The sequence below is a fragment of the Neomonachus schauinslandi genome, chromosome 5 (assembly GCF_002201575.2).
Source record: "Neomonachus schauinslandi chromosome 5, ASM220157v2, whole genome shotgun sequence".
NCBI classification, from domain to species: Eukaryota; Metazoa; Chordata; class Mammalia; order Carnivora; family Phocidae; genus Neomonachus; species Neomonachus schauinslandi.
In genome coordinates, this window is record NC_058407.1 from 117597401 (window position 1) to 117613603 (window position 16203).

The 16203-nt window shown below is 34.5% G+C and overlaps 1 protein-coding gene across 1 annotated transcript in view; it reads right to left on the reverse strand.

Moving 5' to 3' along the window:
• Nucleotides 1-16203, reverse strand: part of MLLT10 (MLLT10 histone lysine methyltransferase DOT1L cofactor) — a 223585-nt gene that overhangs the window by 49789 nt on the left and 157593 nt on the right. The window contains exons 11-13 of the mRNA XM_044915534.1: nt 15067-15636; nt 8543-8587; nt 7671-7703 (exon numbers count right to left, since the gene is read on the reverse strand). Of these exons, the coding sequence (XP_044771469.1) occupies nt 7671-7703; nt 8543-8587; nt 15067-15636 (648 nt within the window). The remainder of the gene's footprint in view (nt 1-7670; nt 7704-8542; nt 8588-15066; nt 15637-16203) is intronic.

Sequence of the window (16203 nt, forward strand, 5' to 3'; positions counted from 1 at the left end):
GTTCTATATAATAAAACATTTTCCATCACATACTAGAAAAATAAATAATGAATATAATCCAGTCTTTAAAACTTTTCAGAGCCTCAAATGTCTAATGGAAAACTTTTTGTTGTTGTTTCACAAAGGTGAGACAAATATGACTAAGATATAAATCACAGAAACAACAACAAAAAAAATGTCTACAGAAGCAGTAGATACAGAGTGAAAAAAGAGCATTAGAACACTTGTATGAGAACCCAGAAGTTTGTGGCATTTTTTGAAGAATTAATAATTCTACCAAAAGGTGTCAAAAAAAATTTTGCAGGAGCACAACTATGCTTACTTTTAAATTCTTTCAGTAGATAAAGAAAGAAGATCATACCAGCAGATACTACCAAAGTCTAAACTATAGATTTTGCAGAGAATAGTACAGAATGAAACTACAGGTAGGTTATACTAATGCAATATAAAGTTGAAAAGAAGAGATGAGACTGGAGAGTCTAGTAAGTGGCAAATTATGAAAAACTCCACATGCCATTCCAAAAATATTAATTTTATCTCATAAATACCAGACAATTCTTAAAGGATTTAAGTAAGACAATGACACAATCTGATTTGCATTTTTAAATAAGCCACTGATTCTGGTGGCACCTAGAGAATCAACTAGATAATGAAATGAAGGTTAGAAGGTTGCTGAAAGGTTATTGCAGAAATACCCAAGTAGAGGCAGTGAAAATATAAAGGAAAAAACAAGCAATGAAGAACAGGAAAAACCTTTAAAAATAATAATGACAACCAAGAAAATGAGACGGCAGAGTTTAGTTAAACTAAACTACCTAGCATAACTGATTTAGGTGACTAAATCCCCACAGAGATAAGGAACACAAGAGAAGAAGCAGGCTTTGAATGGGAATATAAGAGGAACAGAGATTTATTAGATTGTTAGAACTGAGCCTGGAACTCAAGAAAAAACTCCACACTGGTGAGTCTAAAGGTTTATCAATTTTGTTTGTATTTTCAAAGAACCAGGTCTTAGTTTCATTGATCTTTTCTTTTGTCTTTTTAAGTCTCTAATTTGTTTTTTTCTAATCTTTGTTATTCCCCTCCTTCTACCAACTCTGGACTTCATTTGTTCTTCTTTTTCTAGTTTCTGGAAGAGTAAGTTATATTGACATTTTTCTTGTTTCTCGAGGTAGGCATTAATTGCTATGAACTTTCCTCTTAAAACTGTTTTTGCTGCATCCAATAAATTTTGGTATGGTACATTTCCATTTTTATCAAGGTATCTATTTCTCTTTTGTTTTTTTTCATTGACCCATTAATTAATTATTCAGTAGCAATGCTGTTTAATCTTGACATAATTGTGATTTTTCCAGTTTTCTTCCTGTAATTAATTTCTAGTTTCATATCACTGTGGTCTGAAAAGATGTGTGATATAATTTCAATCTTCTTAAATTTATTAAGATTTGTTTAATGGCCTAATATATGATCTTTGAAAATGTTCCATGTGCACCTGAGAAGAATGTATACTTTTTTGTTTTTAAAATGGAATGTTCAGGGCGCCTGGGTGGCTCAGTCGTTAAGCGTCTGCCTTCGGCTCAGGTCATGATCCCAGGGTCCTGGGATCGAGTCCCGCATCAGGCTCTCTGCTCGGCGGGAAGCTTGCTTCTCCCTCTCCCCCTCCCTCTACTTGTGTTCCCTCTCTCGCTGTGTCTCTCTCTGTCAAATAAAATCTTAAAAAAAACAAACAAACAAACAAACAAAAACAAAACCTGTGAATGTTACCTTAAATGGCAAAAGGGACTAAACAAATGTATTTAAATTAAGAACCCTGAAACAGAGAGACTGTGCTGGATTGTCTGGGAGAGCCCAATGAAATCATCCAAGTTGCCATAAACTTTGAATCTGAGAATCAGACGGGCAAAAGCATTAAGAGAGACTCCACCCAACACTGTTGGCTTTGAAGACAGAGGATGGGGCCATGCGGGGGGGGGGAGGCAGGCAGATTCTAGAATTTGGAAATAGTAAGGTAACAGATTCTCCTCAGCACCTTAAAAAAGGAACAAAGCCCGCCAACACCCTGATTTTAACCCAGTGAGTCCATGCCAGACTTCTAACATGTAGACTGTAAGATAATAAATTTATACTGTTTGAAGTTTACAATAATTTGTTACAGCAACCACAGAAAATGAATATAGAAGAGTAAGATGAAATGTAAATTCTTTTTCTCTTCCTTTCCCACTGACAATACTCAATAAAGAAAAAAAAGTAAAATCTAACATTTAACACCTCATCCCCAGTAGGATGGTTATATCAAAAACAATCAAACAAAATAACAGGTGTTGGCAAAGATGTGGAAATACTGGAACCCTTGTGCACTGTTGGTGGGAATGTAAAATGGTGCGCCCACTATGAAAAACAGCATGACACTCTATTTTAAAATAGAACTACCATATGATCCAGCAATTGCATTTCTGGGTAAAACGGAGATTCAAATAGATAATATGCACATCTATATTCAAAGCAGCTTATTCACAATGATCAAAAGGTGGAAGCAACCCAAGGGTCTCTCAACAGATAAAAGAATAAATGAACGATGGCATATATATATATATATATATATACAATGGAGTATTATTCAGCCTTAAAAAGAAAGGAAATTCTGGGGGCATCTGGGTGGCTCAGTCAGTTAAGTGTCTGCCTTCAGCTGAGGTCATGATCCCAGGGGCGTGGGATCAGGCCTTGCATCAGGCTCCTCGCACACCGGGAGTGTGCGTCTCCCTCTGCCCCTCCCCCCAGCTTGTCTTCCCTCTCCCTCTCTCTCAAATAAATAAATAATCTTTAAAAAAAAAAAAAAAAAGAAAGAAAGGAAATTCTGATACATGCCATAACATGGGTAAACCTTAAGGACATTATGCGAAGTGAAATAAGCCATTCACAGAAAGACAAATACGGTAAGAGTCTATTCATATGAAGTATCTAAAACAGTCAAATTCACACAAACAGAAAGTAGAATGGTGGTTGCCCTGCGCAGGGGGGGGAGGGAGAAATGGGAGCTGTTGTTTAACTACAGAGTGTCAGTTTTTTGTTTTTTTTTTTTTAAGATTTTTATTTATTTATTTGACAGAGAGAGACAGCGAGAGAGGGAACACAAGCAGGGGGAGTGGGAGAGGGAGAAGCAGGCTTCCCACTGAGCAGGGAGCCCAATGCGAGGCTCGATCCCAGGACTCTGGGATCATGACCTCAGCCAAAGGCAGACGCTTAACGACTGAGCCATTCAGGCGCCCCTACAGAGTATCAGTTTTATAAGATAAAAAAGTCCTGGAGACTGGTTGTACAACTGTGTGAATATATTTAACACTACTGAAATGTATGTACACTTAAAAATGGTTAAAATGGCAAATTTTATATGTATTTTACAACAATTTAAAAAGAGAAGCTAACACTTGAAAAAAAGAGAAAACACAAACATGGATTTTTTCCAACTAAATCCAAGTGATTCTCCCTCAATCCACCATAGGCAAAGTATCACTTCACCAGGTATCACTCCCATGCTTGTCTTTGCAATTAAAAATGTAAGTCCAGGGGCGCCTGGGTGGCATAGTTGGATGAGTGCCCGATTCTTGGTTTTGGCTCACGTCGTGATATTGAGCTCCCTGTAGGGCTCCACACACAGCAAGGAGTCTGCTTGGGATTCTCTCTCCTTCTCCCTTTCCTCCTCCTGCTCATGCTCTCTCTCATAAATAAATAAATCTTTAATTTAATTTAATTTAAATTTTTAAAAAGTCCAGAGCAATTATCAAGAAATTAAAAGCATCCAAACTGAAACAGAAGAAGTAAAACTGTTATTACATGGAGATGATATATGATATACAGAAAACCCTAAAGACTTCACAAAAAAAAACCGTTAGAATAAACAAATTCAGTGAAGTGGCACGATACAAAATCAATATACTAAAATCTGTTGTGTTTTTATACATTAAAAACAAACTACCAGAAAGAAAAAATAAGAAAACAATCCCAGGGGCGCCCACGTAGCTCAGTCAGTTAAATGACCAACTCTTGATTTTGGTTCAGGTCATGATCTCAGGGTCCTGGGATCAAGCCCTGCACTGGGCTCTGCGCTCATCGGAGAGTCTGCTTGAGGATTCTCTCTCTCCCTCTGCCCCTCCCCCGACCTGTACACTCTCTCCCTCTCAAAAAAATAAATCTTTATAATTACATCAAAAATAAAATACATAGGAATAAATTTAATCAAGAAGGTGAAAGATCTGTATACTGAAAACTGTAAGACATAATGAAAGAAACTGAAGACACAAATAAATGGAAAGATATTCCATACTCATGGATTGGAATAACTAATAGTTTAAATGTCCACACTACTCAAAGCACTCTACAGATTCAACACAATCCCCTATTAAAATTCCAATAGTATTTTTCACAAAAATAGAATAACCCCAAAATCTGTATGAAACCACAAAACACCCTGAATAGCCAAAGCAATCTTGAGAACAAAGAACAAAGCTGGAGGCTTCATACTCCCTAATTTCAAACTACATTACAAAGCCATAATAATCAATTATGTATGATGATCAATTATGTAAGTATGATGTCGGCATAAAAACAGACACATAGATAAATGAAACACAATGAAGAGCCCCAAAAATATAGGGTCATGCATATAGGGTCAATTTATTTACAAGGTGCCAAGAATATACAAAGGACAGTCTCTTCAATAAATGGTGTTAAGAAAGCTGAACTACATATAAAAGAATGAAACTGGACCACTACCTTACACTGTACACAAAAATTACTCAAAATGGATTGAAGACTTGAATAATGTAAGATCATAATACTCTTAGAAGAAAACATATGCAGTAAGCTCCTTGACATCAGTCATGATATTTTGGATTTGAACAACACAAAAACAAAACAAAACCCCAAGTAAAGGATAACACACTAAAAAGGTACTGCATTAAAAAATAATAAAATGGTACTGCATAAAAGGAAACCATCAACAAAATAAAAAGGCAATGCACTGAATGGGAGAAAATATTTGCAAATCTGTATCTGATAAGGGGTTACTATCCAAAATGTATTTCAAAAACTCGTATTAACTCATGGCGCCTGGGTGGCTCAGTTGGTTAAGTGTCAATCTTCAGCTCAGGTCATAATCTTGGGGTCCTGGAATCAAGCCCCATGTCAGACTCCCTGCTCAGCAGGGAGTCTGCTTCTCCCTCCCTCCCCCCAACCCCCGATCGTGCTTTCTTTGTGCTCTCTCTCAAGTAAATAAAATCTTAAAAAAAAAAAAAAAACCTCATATAACTCAAAAGCAAGAAAACCCCCAAACAATAAAAAATAAGTAGAGGACCTGAATGGCTATTTTTCCAAAGAAGACATACAGATGGCCAACAGGTATATGAAAAGATGCTTAAGATCACTAATCATCAGGGCGCTCCTGGGTGGCTCAGTCAGTTAAGCATCTGCCTTCAGCTCAGGTCGTGATCCCAGGGTCCTGGGATCGAGCCCTGCATTGGGCTCTCCACTCAGCGGGAAGCCTGCTTCTCCCTCTGCCTGCTGCTCCCCCTTGTCTGTGCTCTCTCTCTCACTACCCCTGTCAAGTAAATCAATGAAATCTTTAAAAAAAAAAAGACCACTAATCATCAGGGAAATGCAAATCAAAACCACACTGAGATATCACCTCATATCTGTTAGAATAGCTATTATCAAAAAGTCAAGAAATAGTAAGTGTTGGCCAGGATGTGGATAAAAGGGAACCTTTTGTGTGGTGTTGATGGGAATGTAAAATGGTACAGTCACTATGGAAAAGTCTGGAAGTTCCTCAAGAATTTAAAAGTTGAACTACCATATGTAGTTGGTAGTTGTGAATGTGAATGGACCTACAGGGCATTATGCTAAATGAAATAAGTCAAATGGAAAAGATAAATATCGTATGATCTCATACATGGAATCTAAAACAAAACAAAACCCAAAATATGTCCAAGCTCATGAATACAGAGAACAGATTGGTGGCTGCCTGGGGAAACGGGAGGGGGAGAGGAAGCAAAATGGGTGAAGGAGGTCAAAAGGTACAAACTTCTAGATATAAAATAAAGAAAGAAAAATATAAAAGTCCATTATTTATTTCATTTTTCTAGATTATGTGACTAAGAACACACAAGTATCTGAGTACACTACCATAGTGTTTTCTCTCAGATAAAATCCGTAAAATACAAAATTTTAAAGAAAATCTGTGTTCATTGTATTAATCCCATGACATTAATTTCATTCACCCATACAGAAAAACATAACAATTGTCCCATTAAAGTGACACAATCCGTACTTTGTCAGCTAATAATGGTAGAGGATTATGTGGCAATTCATTCACAATTGCTCCCCACAATATCTACTTTCCTTTTATTCCAAGTATACACTTTGTTCAAACTTTCAGCATGTCTCTAAATTCTAATACTCCAAAATTAAAGAGTAAGATTTAACCATGCAAACTGAAAAAGATGTTAAAAACTCTTGTTTTTATTCTTGCCCACCAAAGAATGGTAACATATTTAGTTTATTTTCAAGAATGCTTCCAATCCCTTTTCCTCTAGATACCTAATGTTCAAGAGCTCCATGTTATCTGGAAAATTCATTATCTGAGACTCTGCAGTTCCAGGTTACACAGGGAAGCAAGAATTATAAATAAATGTACTCATTAATAAAATGATCATCTGTAAAATGGGTTTCCCATCTTGACCACCCCCACCCTCAGAATCACACAAGTGTCTGTCTGCTCATCATGCCATTGGTCTCTTAGAGCTAGCTGTAGATTTGTAAACATCTGACAATATAATCCAAACACAACAGAAATCGACTATGTTAAACTACATTACCAAAATATGCAAGATTTCATAAAGTTAATAAAAATGTGCTCGAAACTTCTTGGGATCACATAAACTATCTTGAACAGATAAGTTACGTAAGTTAATAATGGAAAACAACAAAGAAGACATTAAGCTCAATTTTTTTTGATCACTAAAGTATTAAAGAAGGTTCTTTAAAATTGAAGAACTGCTCAAACATTTCTGCAAAAATGACTTTCATTATAATTATACTGCAAAATTGAAAAAAGCTAGCATTTTTGTCTCATATCCTGATTTTAGAACCCAACTCTGCAGAAAATGCAACTCGCCGGTAAAAACCTGGTTCCAAATTAGACATCATCTAAAAGGCTATCTTCCATTTATTCAGTATATAAAATATAGGGGCAAGATAATAAAAGTATTATACACATTAATTTTTTTTAATCCCCAAAATTCACATTTCAAGCTGTGGAAGAAGCAGCTAATTCCTGACGTAGGTACCAATTACTAACTGCACTGCCAAAAGAGAGCTCAAAAGAACTAGAAAAACTATTTACAAAAATAGAAAAAAGACTTCATAAAGTTAGAACAACACTATTACCATTTTGCCTTACAAAGAAACAGTAAAAGCTAAACTGATGAACTGTATTGACCTATTATTCTCCTGCAGGCAACCTACAAAAACTTTTCACTAAGGGGCTGAACAATTGACTCACAGCAGAGCTGGGTTTCATCTTATCAATAGAACATGCAAGCTTTCAATCGGGGTTCTCTATAAAAGGCAACCTTTGCGATAAATGAACCACCAGAGAAGATTCTAATAAAACTTACCATTGTGTATTGCATTCAGCAACTCTGAGAAAGCTTTTAAGTAAGGAAAAAAGGACTTCAGGTTAAGATCATTCTCAAACACACAGAAGAAATACATAGGCATAGACTGAATCAGTATAATAAAATCTCAATAAGTCTATTATGTATCATTGTTTGAATCATTAAAACTGCAAGTTTGGCTCAGTTTTTACATGTATAAATTTCTAAATACTGTATTTCATTTACCAATCTATCACCTAATAAATTTAAGTAAAATGTTATATTGTCATAATGGTGACAAATTTTCTTAGTGATAAATATCTATGTAAAATTACTTTTAAAAAGACGTTTAATAGTCTCTGTAATGTCTTTCTTGGTAAAAGTATTGATATGATGCAATTCTGTATAGGTAAATCTACCTCAACAATTCTACACTCAGCAATATTTATTATAAAGAAAAACTTCATTTTATTATCCAACCTGATCATTCTCAATTCCTAGACTTCAGTATAATAGTCTCAACATATATAGAGGTCGAAGCAAGAAAGATATCTAATGCCAACATACAAATATTGAAAAAATTATGTGAACATTAAGATTAGTGGAAACCAAATACTGAAAATATTACTTCAATAGGAACAGAAGTCACAATTCTGCAACTGAAGCACCATATTAAAAACCCAAAAATAATTAAAATTTGATCACAGTGACTCTAATATGGATCCTGAACATAGGACAAGCAGCAAGTTCTCTGTAGGAGAAAAAATATCTATTTTTTAAGAACCAATTGCATTTTGAAGTTTAGAGGATCAGTGGTGGCATAATATAATAGAAAAAAAACACTAAAGTAGAAGTCAAAAAGCCTGGGTTACCAACCCAGTTCGACAACTTACTAGTTGTTGGACAAGCTCCATCATGCCGATACTGCATGGAAATTTCTGTTGGGAGGGAGGAGAAAGGAAATCAGCCAAGAATTTGCCAGTGACTCAAGGATAGAAAAAGAAAAAGGCCAGAAAAACAGGGAAACATTCACCCAAAAGTCTAGCTGAGAAGGGCAAACAGAACGATGGGAACAGAAATTATAAGCCAGTACCTGGGATGTGATGGGTAGAAGGACCAAAGGTGATGGAATTCTCATAAATCTTTAAATGGGATAGTATGGGAATTTGTGTATGTGCATGTGTATGCAAAGAATGAGGAAAAGACATAAGGGCTTACAAATAAATATGCAAGACAAGTGTCTAAGAAAAAACAGATTCATAATAAGAGGGAGTATAGTTAGCAACACACTAATGTGTTTTATATAATTCATTAGATGAGAACAATTTATCAAAAACATCTGAATTCCGTGGTCAATTAAATTATTATTCAAGTACGGAAATTATTCAGTTTATACAAACTGAGCAGTAATCTACAACTATTATATAACAGTATAAAACTTGTTAAACTACACTCCGCTTACTTTTTTGTACCTTTCATTTTTGATGACAATAATGAAGGAATAAACCATTACTCTTACTCTTTTGCTCCCCCCAAATGAGGAGAATAAGCAGAGGATGACATGAAGCAATAAAACACTGCTAAAAGCAAAAGCTGCTGAGAAAATGAAAAATAAATTTCTATATGACATTCCAAAGGAAAAAATAACTGATAAAACTGACCAAGTCTGTTACTCAAAGGACCTCGCCTGCTAATCCTGGAAACAACAGGTATTCCTTTGTGGCTAACGCTATTGGTCCAATTTTTCTTACAAGAAGAAAATCTGGAATTACTCTGGATACTATTTAACCAAAAACATGACTTCTAGAACCCATGTGTACAAGAAAGTCTTCGAGGCAACCATCACTCACACATCTACCCGTATGCATATCTCAGAAGTCAACTCCAAATCATGGGCCCACTCCAAATGACTTGAAAGAAGAAAGACAAAGCAAGGCAGAGCAAGCCAGGACTCACTTTTAATCATTTTAATGTTTGTTTAAAAAAAAAAATTAGATACTGTTCAAGAATCAAACCTTTAGACCAGTTTAGTATAAGTTCTTTCCAGATGGCACTCAAAACTGTAACATGGTGGAAGAATCTGCCATCTTTAATGATCATTAACAAATTCAAGTGGTATTTTAAAAGGGAGTGAAGGCTACTGAAGAGATTGACATGGTACATTACAGAGAAACGGTAACTGTTTGGAATAGTACCAAAAAATAATCAAAGGACATTCACAGTAATAGAAGCATTTTTTTCAACAGGGAAAAAATTGAAATATGGCTATTCTGCCCTTTGATCTGGGACTTTTGTAGAAAGACATCCATGGTACAGGGCCAGCAAATTTTCAAATCATCAAGGAAGAAAACAAAAATCAGAGGATTTTCCAAGGAAACAAATTGCAAGGTATATTATGGTCTTAGTCTTAGTAGCACCCAATATCTTATATGATTTTCACTTATGACCCAATATAACTAATTTTTATAAAAATCATGAACCTGAGTCATTAAGATGAGTTTAAAGTATGTTCAATAACTGTATCTACTCCTTGGTCTACAATAATGTATTAGTTACTCTTGTGAGTTTATTAGATTTATCTTTGGATCTTTATAATTCCCTTATTTGTTAACAGAATCAGTCTATTCCTAATTAAAATATCTTACCAGGGAAAGATGTCTCAATTTCATTTTATTAACCTAAGGAGATATGATGTATTTCATAACAACCAATTCATAGTCACATGGGCTCGTTAAACTTTCATAACCTTCATATTTCAGAAGCCAGAACAAACTTCTCTTGAAGTGATTATTCATTAATAACTTATCTCCCTGAAATCTGTAAGACTTTATCATGAAATACTTAGGGTCAGAATCAAAGAACTACCTTCCCAGAATCTCCTTTCATAGCCATTTATCACCACTAAAGAATTCCATCACGGAAACAGATTTCAAGTATCTTAACTTGGAAAGGTATGACCACATTATATTAAAGAACTAGAGACTAAGATTTTAAAAAAACAGGCAAGCCTCGAAAGGACATAGTATACCCAAAGAAAATAAGTTAATGCTAAATCATCAACTAATCATTTAATGAATACCAGATTTTTCTCAGAGAAAATAACAAGATGTTGATTTTTATGAAGAAAAAAATTTCTTCATAAACTTTCACTTTAGGAAATTATAAACTCCCATAATATGGTTGAGATAAATAGGAAAAAGGAAAAGGACAAATACAACAGGTCAACTATTCCAAATGCTGTACTAATTTTCAATGTTCCAAAAGTCCTACCTGTTTTAAGATCTCAAAAGAATATATAGGAAGAATTCAATTAAAAGCTTAACATAATCTATACACCAAAACTTACAACCTTTAGAAGCCACTTAAAACAATACAAGTTGTACAAGTCACTGTAACAGTAAATCACTTAAGAGGATGTACTTCAACTTATTACATTAAAAATCTTGCAAACCAAACCACTGATCAGGCAAGGAATTTATAGTTTTCTGGGTTTCTATTCTGACAGGACCTGAGATTCCTAGAATAAATATCTTGCTTTGTACATGCTACTATGAATATGTCATGATAAAATTTTGAATGCTTCTATTAAGACAATCCCATCATAAGTACCTGATTCTACTTCTGCTGTATATCCTAGTTGTGATAAAACTGGAGAAAGTACGAAAGTAATAGTAGCTGCCTTGCCTATTTCACAAGATTGTTCTTAGGAACAAATAAGATAGTAATTAAAGAGTTCTTCAGAAACTGTTAGGTGCTCTCAAATGTAAGATATTACCATAACTGCAAGCTGATGGAAGCAATGTATTTTTTTTTCCATCAATGAAATTCTTTTAATAGTAAGTTGCCAGAACTAAGTACAGGATGCTTATTCTAAGACCAGTAGTCTGTTAAGTCTGATTTCTTCAGCTTGACATTCAACTTTCCATAAACCCATCCTGCCCTACTTAATCAACATTACTTCCAACTGTCCTGCAAATTAGATTTCCCTATTAGTTTTATCCCTCAAATGTAACTTTACTTTCTTTTCTGGTAATATTGTTGGACTTTTTCTGCCTACTCCAAAGTATAATTCAAATTCCAACTTCTCCATGGTCTTTTCCAACTTAATTAACACATCCTTAACTGGTCTGTAATACTACATGAAAAGCTTCTTTACAAATAATTTCACTTGCAATCTAACTATGAACACTTGGAAGTACAAAATCACACAGGATATTACTAATCAAATGATATGTTCTCAGTGATTACTAATAGTATTCATTCATTTAAAAAACAAAAGTTTAGCATTTATTATATACAAAGCACTGTGCTGGAGGTGAGGAGACAGTGATGAACATGACACACACAGCCCCTAGCCTCATGAAGCTAGGATTATATAGTGTGTGTTACAATCTAACATCAGAGCCAACAAATGCTTACAAAGGTCACCTTCATCATCACTAAATTATTACCCTGTCATGAAAGCAACAAATCTTTTGGAAAGGGCATCATGCAAAAACAATTCTTGGTAACACAGTACATAGTATACATTTCTTCTTCCTACTTATTTATGTGGGAAGAAAGTTTCCTAGTTTTACAGCTACTAAATGATTTCTCTATCTAAAATCAGTTGAAAGAAAACTTCTCTTTTCATACTAATAGGAGATACTATTGTTCCAAGTGAAATTATTGGCCCAAATTTTCTCACTGATCCCATTGCTTAAAATATGACTGACATTATACTAGTGTGGTTGCAAACCTTCATCAGCAAACACCCCTTGAATTTTAGAGTTGAGGGTCCCTGGAATCAAGGAAAATGCATTGTTCCACCACTTAGAGCTATGAGAATTCTGTCTCTGTTTCTTCATCTGTACAATGAGTAATAATACTCAATGCTTGTAAAGTGCCTAAGACAGGTGTAGTACATACTGCATTTCAACAGCAGTTAGCATTTCTTAACTTACGATTAAGAGGACATAATTCCTATTTAAATACCCATGGCATTTACCTAGTTTCTTCTAAGTAAGAATAGACTTTTTAGCACTGTTATCAATAGGGTGTGCTCTGATCTAGTCATAAAACTTTTATTAAAATGTATAAAATTAAAGAATGTATTATCTCAAATAGTTTTAAGTAACTAATCTTAGTGCACAATTATGGCTTTAACAAAACATAAGAGCTGCAGTTATTTTTAAGCACACTTTTAAGGGAAAAAAATCCTAGTAAGTCTAAATTTAAGTCATTTACTTCCATGAAATAATAATATTTACAGGAATTTCTCCCTAAATTTCTTCACCTAATGGTGAGGTAAAAGGGATACAAAATCATGCTTTTCTGCCATAGATGTAGCACACGCTGCCCTCTGAAAGTAATAATTGTGAAAAAGAACACTATTTCCCAAGGCTAAATCTCTCTAAATCCGTAACAGGTAGGAAAATCTTTTCACAGATGTAAATCAAGATTTTAATTCCATTAATTTGAGGATGTGTATTTCAAATAGCATCCAAATGCAATTTCTGAAATTCAGTATTTTTCAGACTATGCTTCTATGTATAGGAAATCAGTGAGAAACTTTTCACAAAAGCAAATTCAGGTTTAATTTTCTCAGTAAGTTATTCATCTGATTACTGTGTATCTTGCTAAAAATGAGTATGAACTCAATTTTTTCTGAGTAAATTTGTCTAAATTTATTTTTTTGTGACCAGGGGCTAGGGCTAGTTGCTAAGCTCTTCTGGCCTAAAAGAAAAGAAATGAATATATATAAAATGTATATCCAAGCGTGCAATATACTTAAGTTTTTTCAATGGATTTATTTCTCATTACAATTTGTATTATTCCCCCTCAAAAACAGTGGTTGTCAACCAAGAGCGATTCTGCACCCTCCCCCAACATTTTTTGTCACTACTGGGGGGTGAAGGGGAATTTTGGGTGCTACTAGCATCTTAGTGGGTAGAGGCTGGGAATCTTGATAAATGTCCTACAATGCACAGGACAGGATTGCACAAGTAACTATCCCAACCAACATGTCAATAGTGCCAAGACTAAGAAATCATGGTCTAGTCTAAACCCATCCTTAATGCTTCTAATAAAAAAATCCTGTCATAGTTTCCACTCATTTCTCAAAAACAAACAACTTGTCCAACAGGTCCAAGGTGGCACTGAAGCTAGCTAGGAAAAACAAAGAAATCCCCAGCTGTGATCTTGGGCAGCTTATTTTACCTAACCAGGTCTCAGTTTTATCAGCTGTAAAAAGGGGAAATAAATAGCCCTTACTTCATAAAACTGTGTGGGGATTAAACAAGATAATAAATATAAAGCATTAATAGACCCTGGCACAAATAATAGCAATAGTTAATAATTTTCACATCTGACCTTTACATATGCTCTTTTCTCCCTTAGAATGATATTTGTTTACTTATGTCTGCACAACTATAAAAAACAATCCAAAAGTCTGTATTTATAAAATACACATGAACATTCATTTAAATTGTGTTTATTATATTTCCATACCATTTCCTACCTACCCTCTCCACCAACTAATAGAACTGATAAAATCCGTAAGTTTATTTTAGCCAAAATCTCATCATTTCTACAATCAGAAATCTAAAATCAAAACAGGTGAGTTTACAACACTAATTTAAAACCATTTACCTCAAATTCAAGATCAATTTAAAAGATAAATGTTGACATTTAGCTAATATCTAAACTGTTAACTTTTTGTCTAAAAACATGTGACTTCAAATTTTTAAGACTTGAGAATATTCATAATATATAGGTTAAAGAAGCATCCCTATGATGTGAATAACAACATATATAAATTCATTCCTACTATAATAAAGATAATGGTAAAAATCTGTTAAACACACTTGAAAACAAAATGAATATAAATCATTTCAGATTATCTTCTGAAATAAAATGACTGTTAAAGTTCAAATATTTAAATCATTTTACCACTGAAAAATATTCCAGATGGATAATTCAAGTAGAATTTGTGTGAGGAAGTGTTGAGAAAATGGAAGACTAATTAAACTTTAGAAAATTAAAGTTCAAAAACAAGCACCAATCAAAAACATAGTGCAAAAGTATGCAAAACTCTCACACCTTAATTGTGATTTCTGAGTTGGGTTTAAAATACTGTGCAGGCAAAGCAAAAACAAAAATGGGAAATTACTCCAGGTATTTTGTAAGAAATGAGTGACCAATAAACAATTTAGCCTATAGTTAGTTAAGTAAACTATCAGATTGGTGCCAAACATCCTGTCCAAACACCAAATCATCTTCCTAAGATCTTAACACATTTTTTTCATTAAGACAAGTAAATATCACTTAGCAACTCAATGTATTAACAAAACAATAGTTTAAAATGAATTTCCCTTTGGGGTAAAGGAAGGGTGGTGGTGGTGGGAATAAGTAAGAAAAACAATGGGCAAATCCCTACCTGAACCAACTGGAGATGAGCCAACACTAAGACTTTGTAAACTTCCATTCCTGAGCAATGTAGGAGATTTCTGAAGACTAGAGCTTGTTACACTTCCTGCAGCTGATGCTACAGATGATGTTGGTGAAGCAGAAGAAACTGAGAGATGAGAAACATTCTCTTGATTTTTGTTTCCTTTAGGTCTACCAGGCCCATGCTTACTTTGTTTATTTCCTTTTCTTTTCTTTTCCTTTACAGTTTCTTCTTCTATGCCAGAAGTTTGAGCCCGCTTATATCCTGCTGTTGGAAGGCTGGAATTACCCAAATCTCCAGGTGAATTTTCAAAGCTTTTAGGCTGTGAAATAACAGCTGAGGTCGAAGGGAGACCCATTATGGAACTAAAACTATTTACCCCCCCTTCCTGGCTTCCAGACTCTCCTTTATGTACATCTTTGGTTGATGATGACTGTTGGGAGTGAGTATAACTGTCATTACGCAGATCTGAGTCTGTAAAGCTCAAGAAATCCTGGGGAGACTGTACTGAACTTCCCGAAGATGATTTTACACTGCCTGGAGTTCCTGAAAAACTGCCTGTAGTAAAAAAAAAAAAAGGGGGGGGGGTAGGAAAAGAAAAAAATTGGATGCAAAAGTTCCCAAGAGCAGTAGAAATGATACAATCATCAAAAAGAGATGAAGAAAAAAAACTAACTATAAAACTTAGGACATCGCTATGTAACAGAATTTTAAAAAGGTTATTATTGAAATCAAGTTGATCTATAAAATAATCTTTTAAAAAATATTTGTCATTTCATAGCTATTAAACTGAATATTAACTCGAGTTGCAAGCTATTAGTTCTACAATGACCAAGATGTAAGATGTGCTTTATTTAACCTACCTTTTACTATGGCAACATTCCTCAACGTTCCCCCAAATACCTGTGTATGCTTGAGGAAGGACTGAAGAACAGCAAAGTCTCAAAGAGTTTGACAAGACTACTACTGTATTCTAGAACTTCCTCTTTTTCAATTACTGAAGATTTGATTTAAATGTTCCCAAGACACACCCAGAACCAAAAGTTGTTGCTTAGGTTTTAAGTTCTGAGTTTTAACTTCAAGATAATGTTAGTGAATATTATTATTCAGTTAAATCTACCCCAC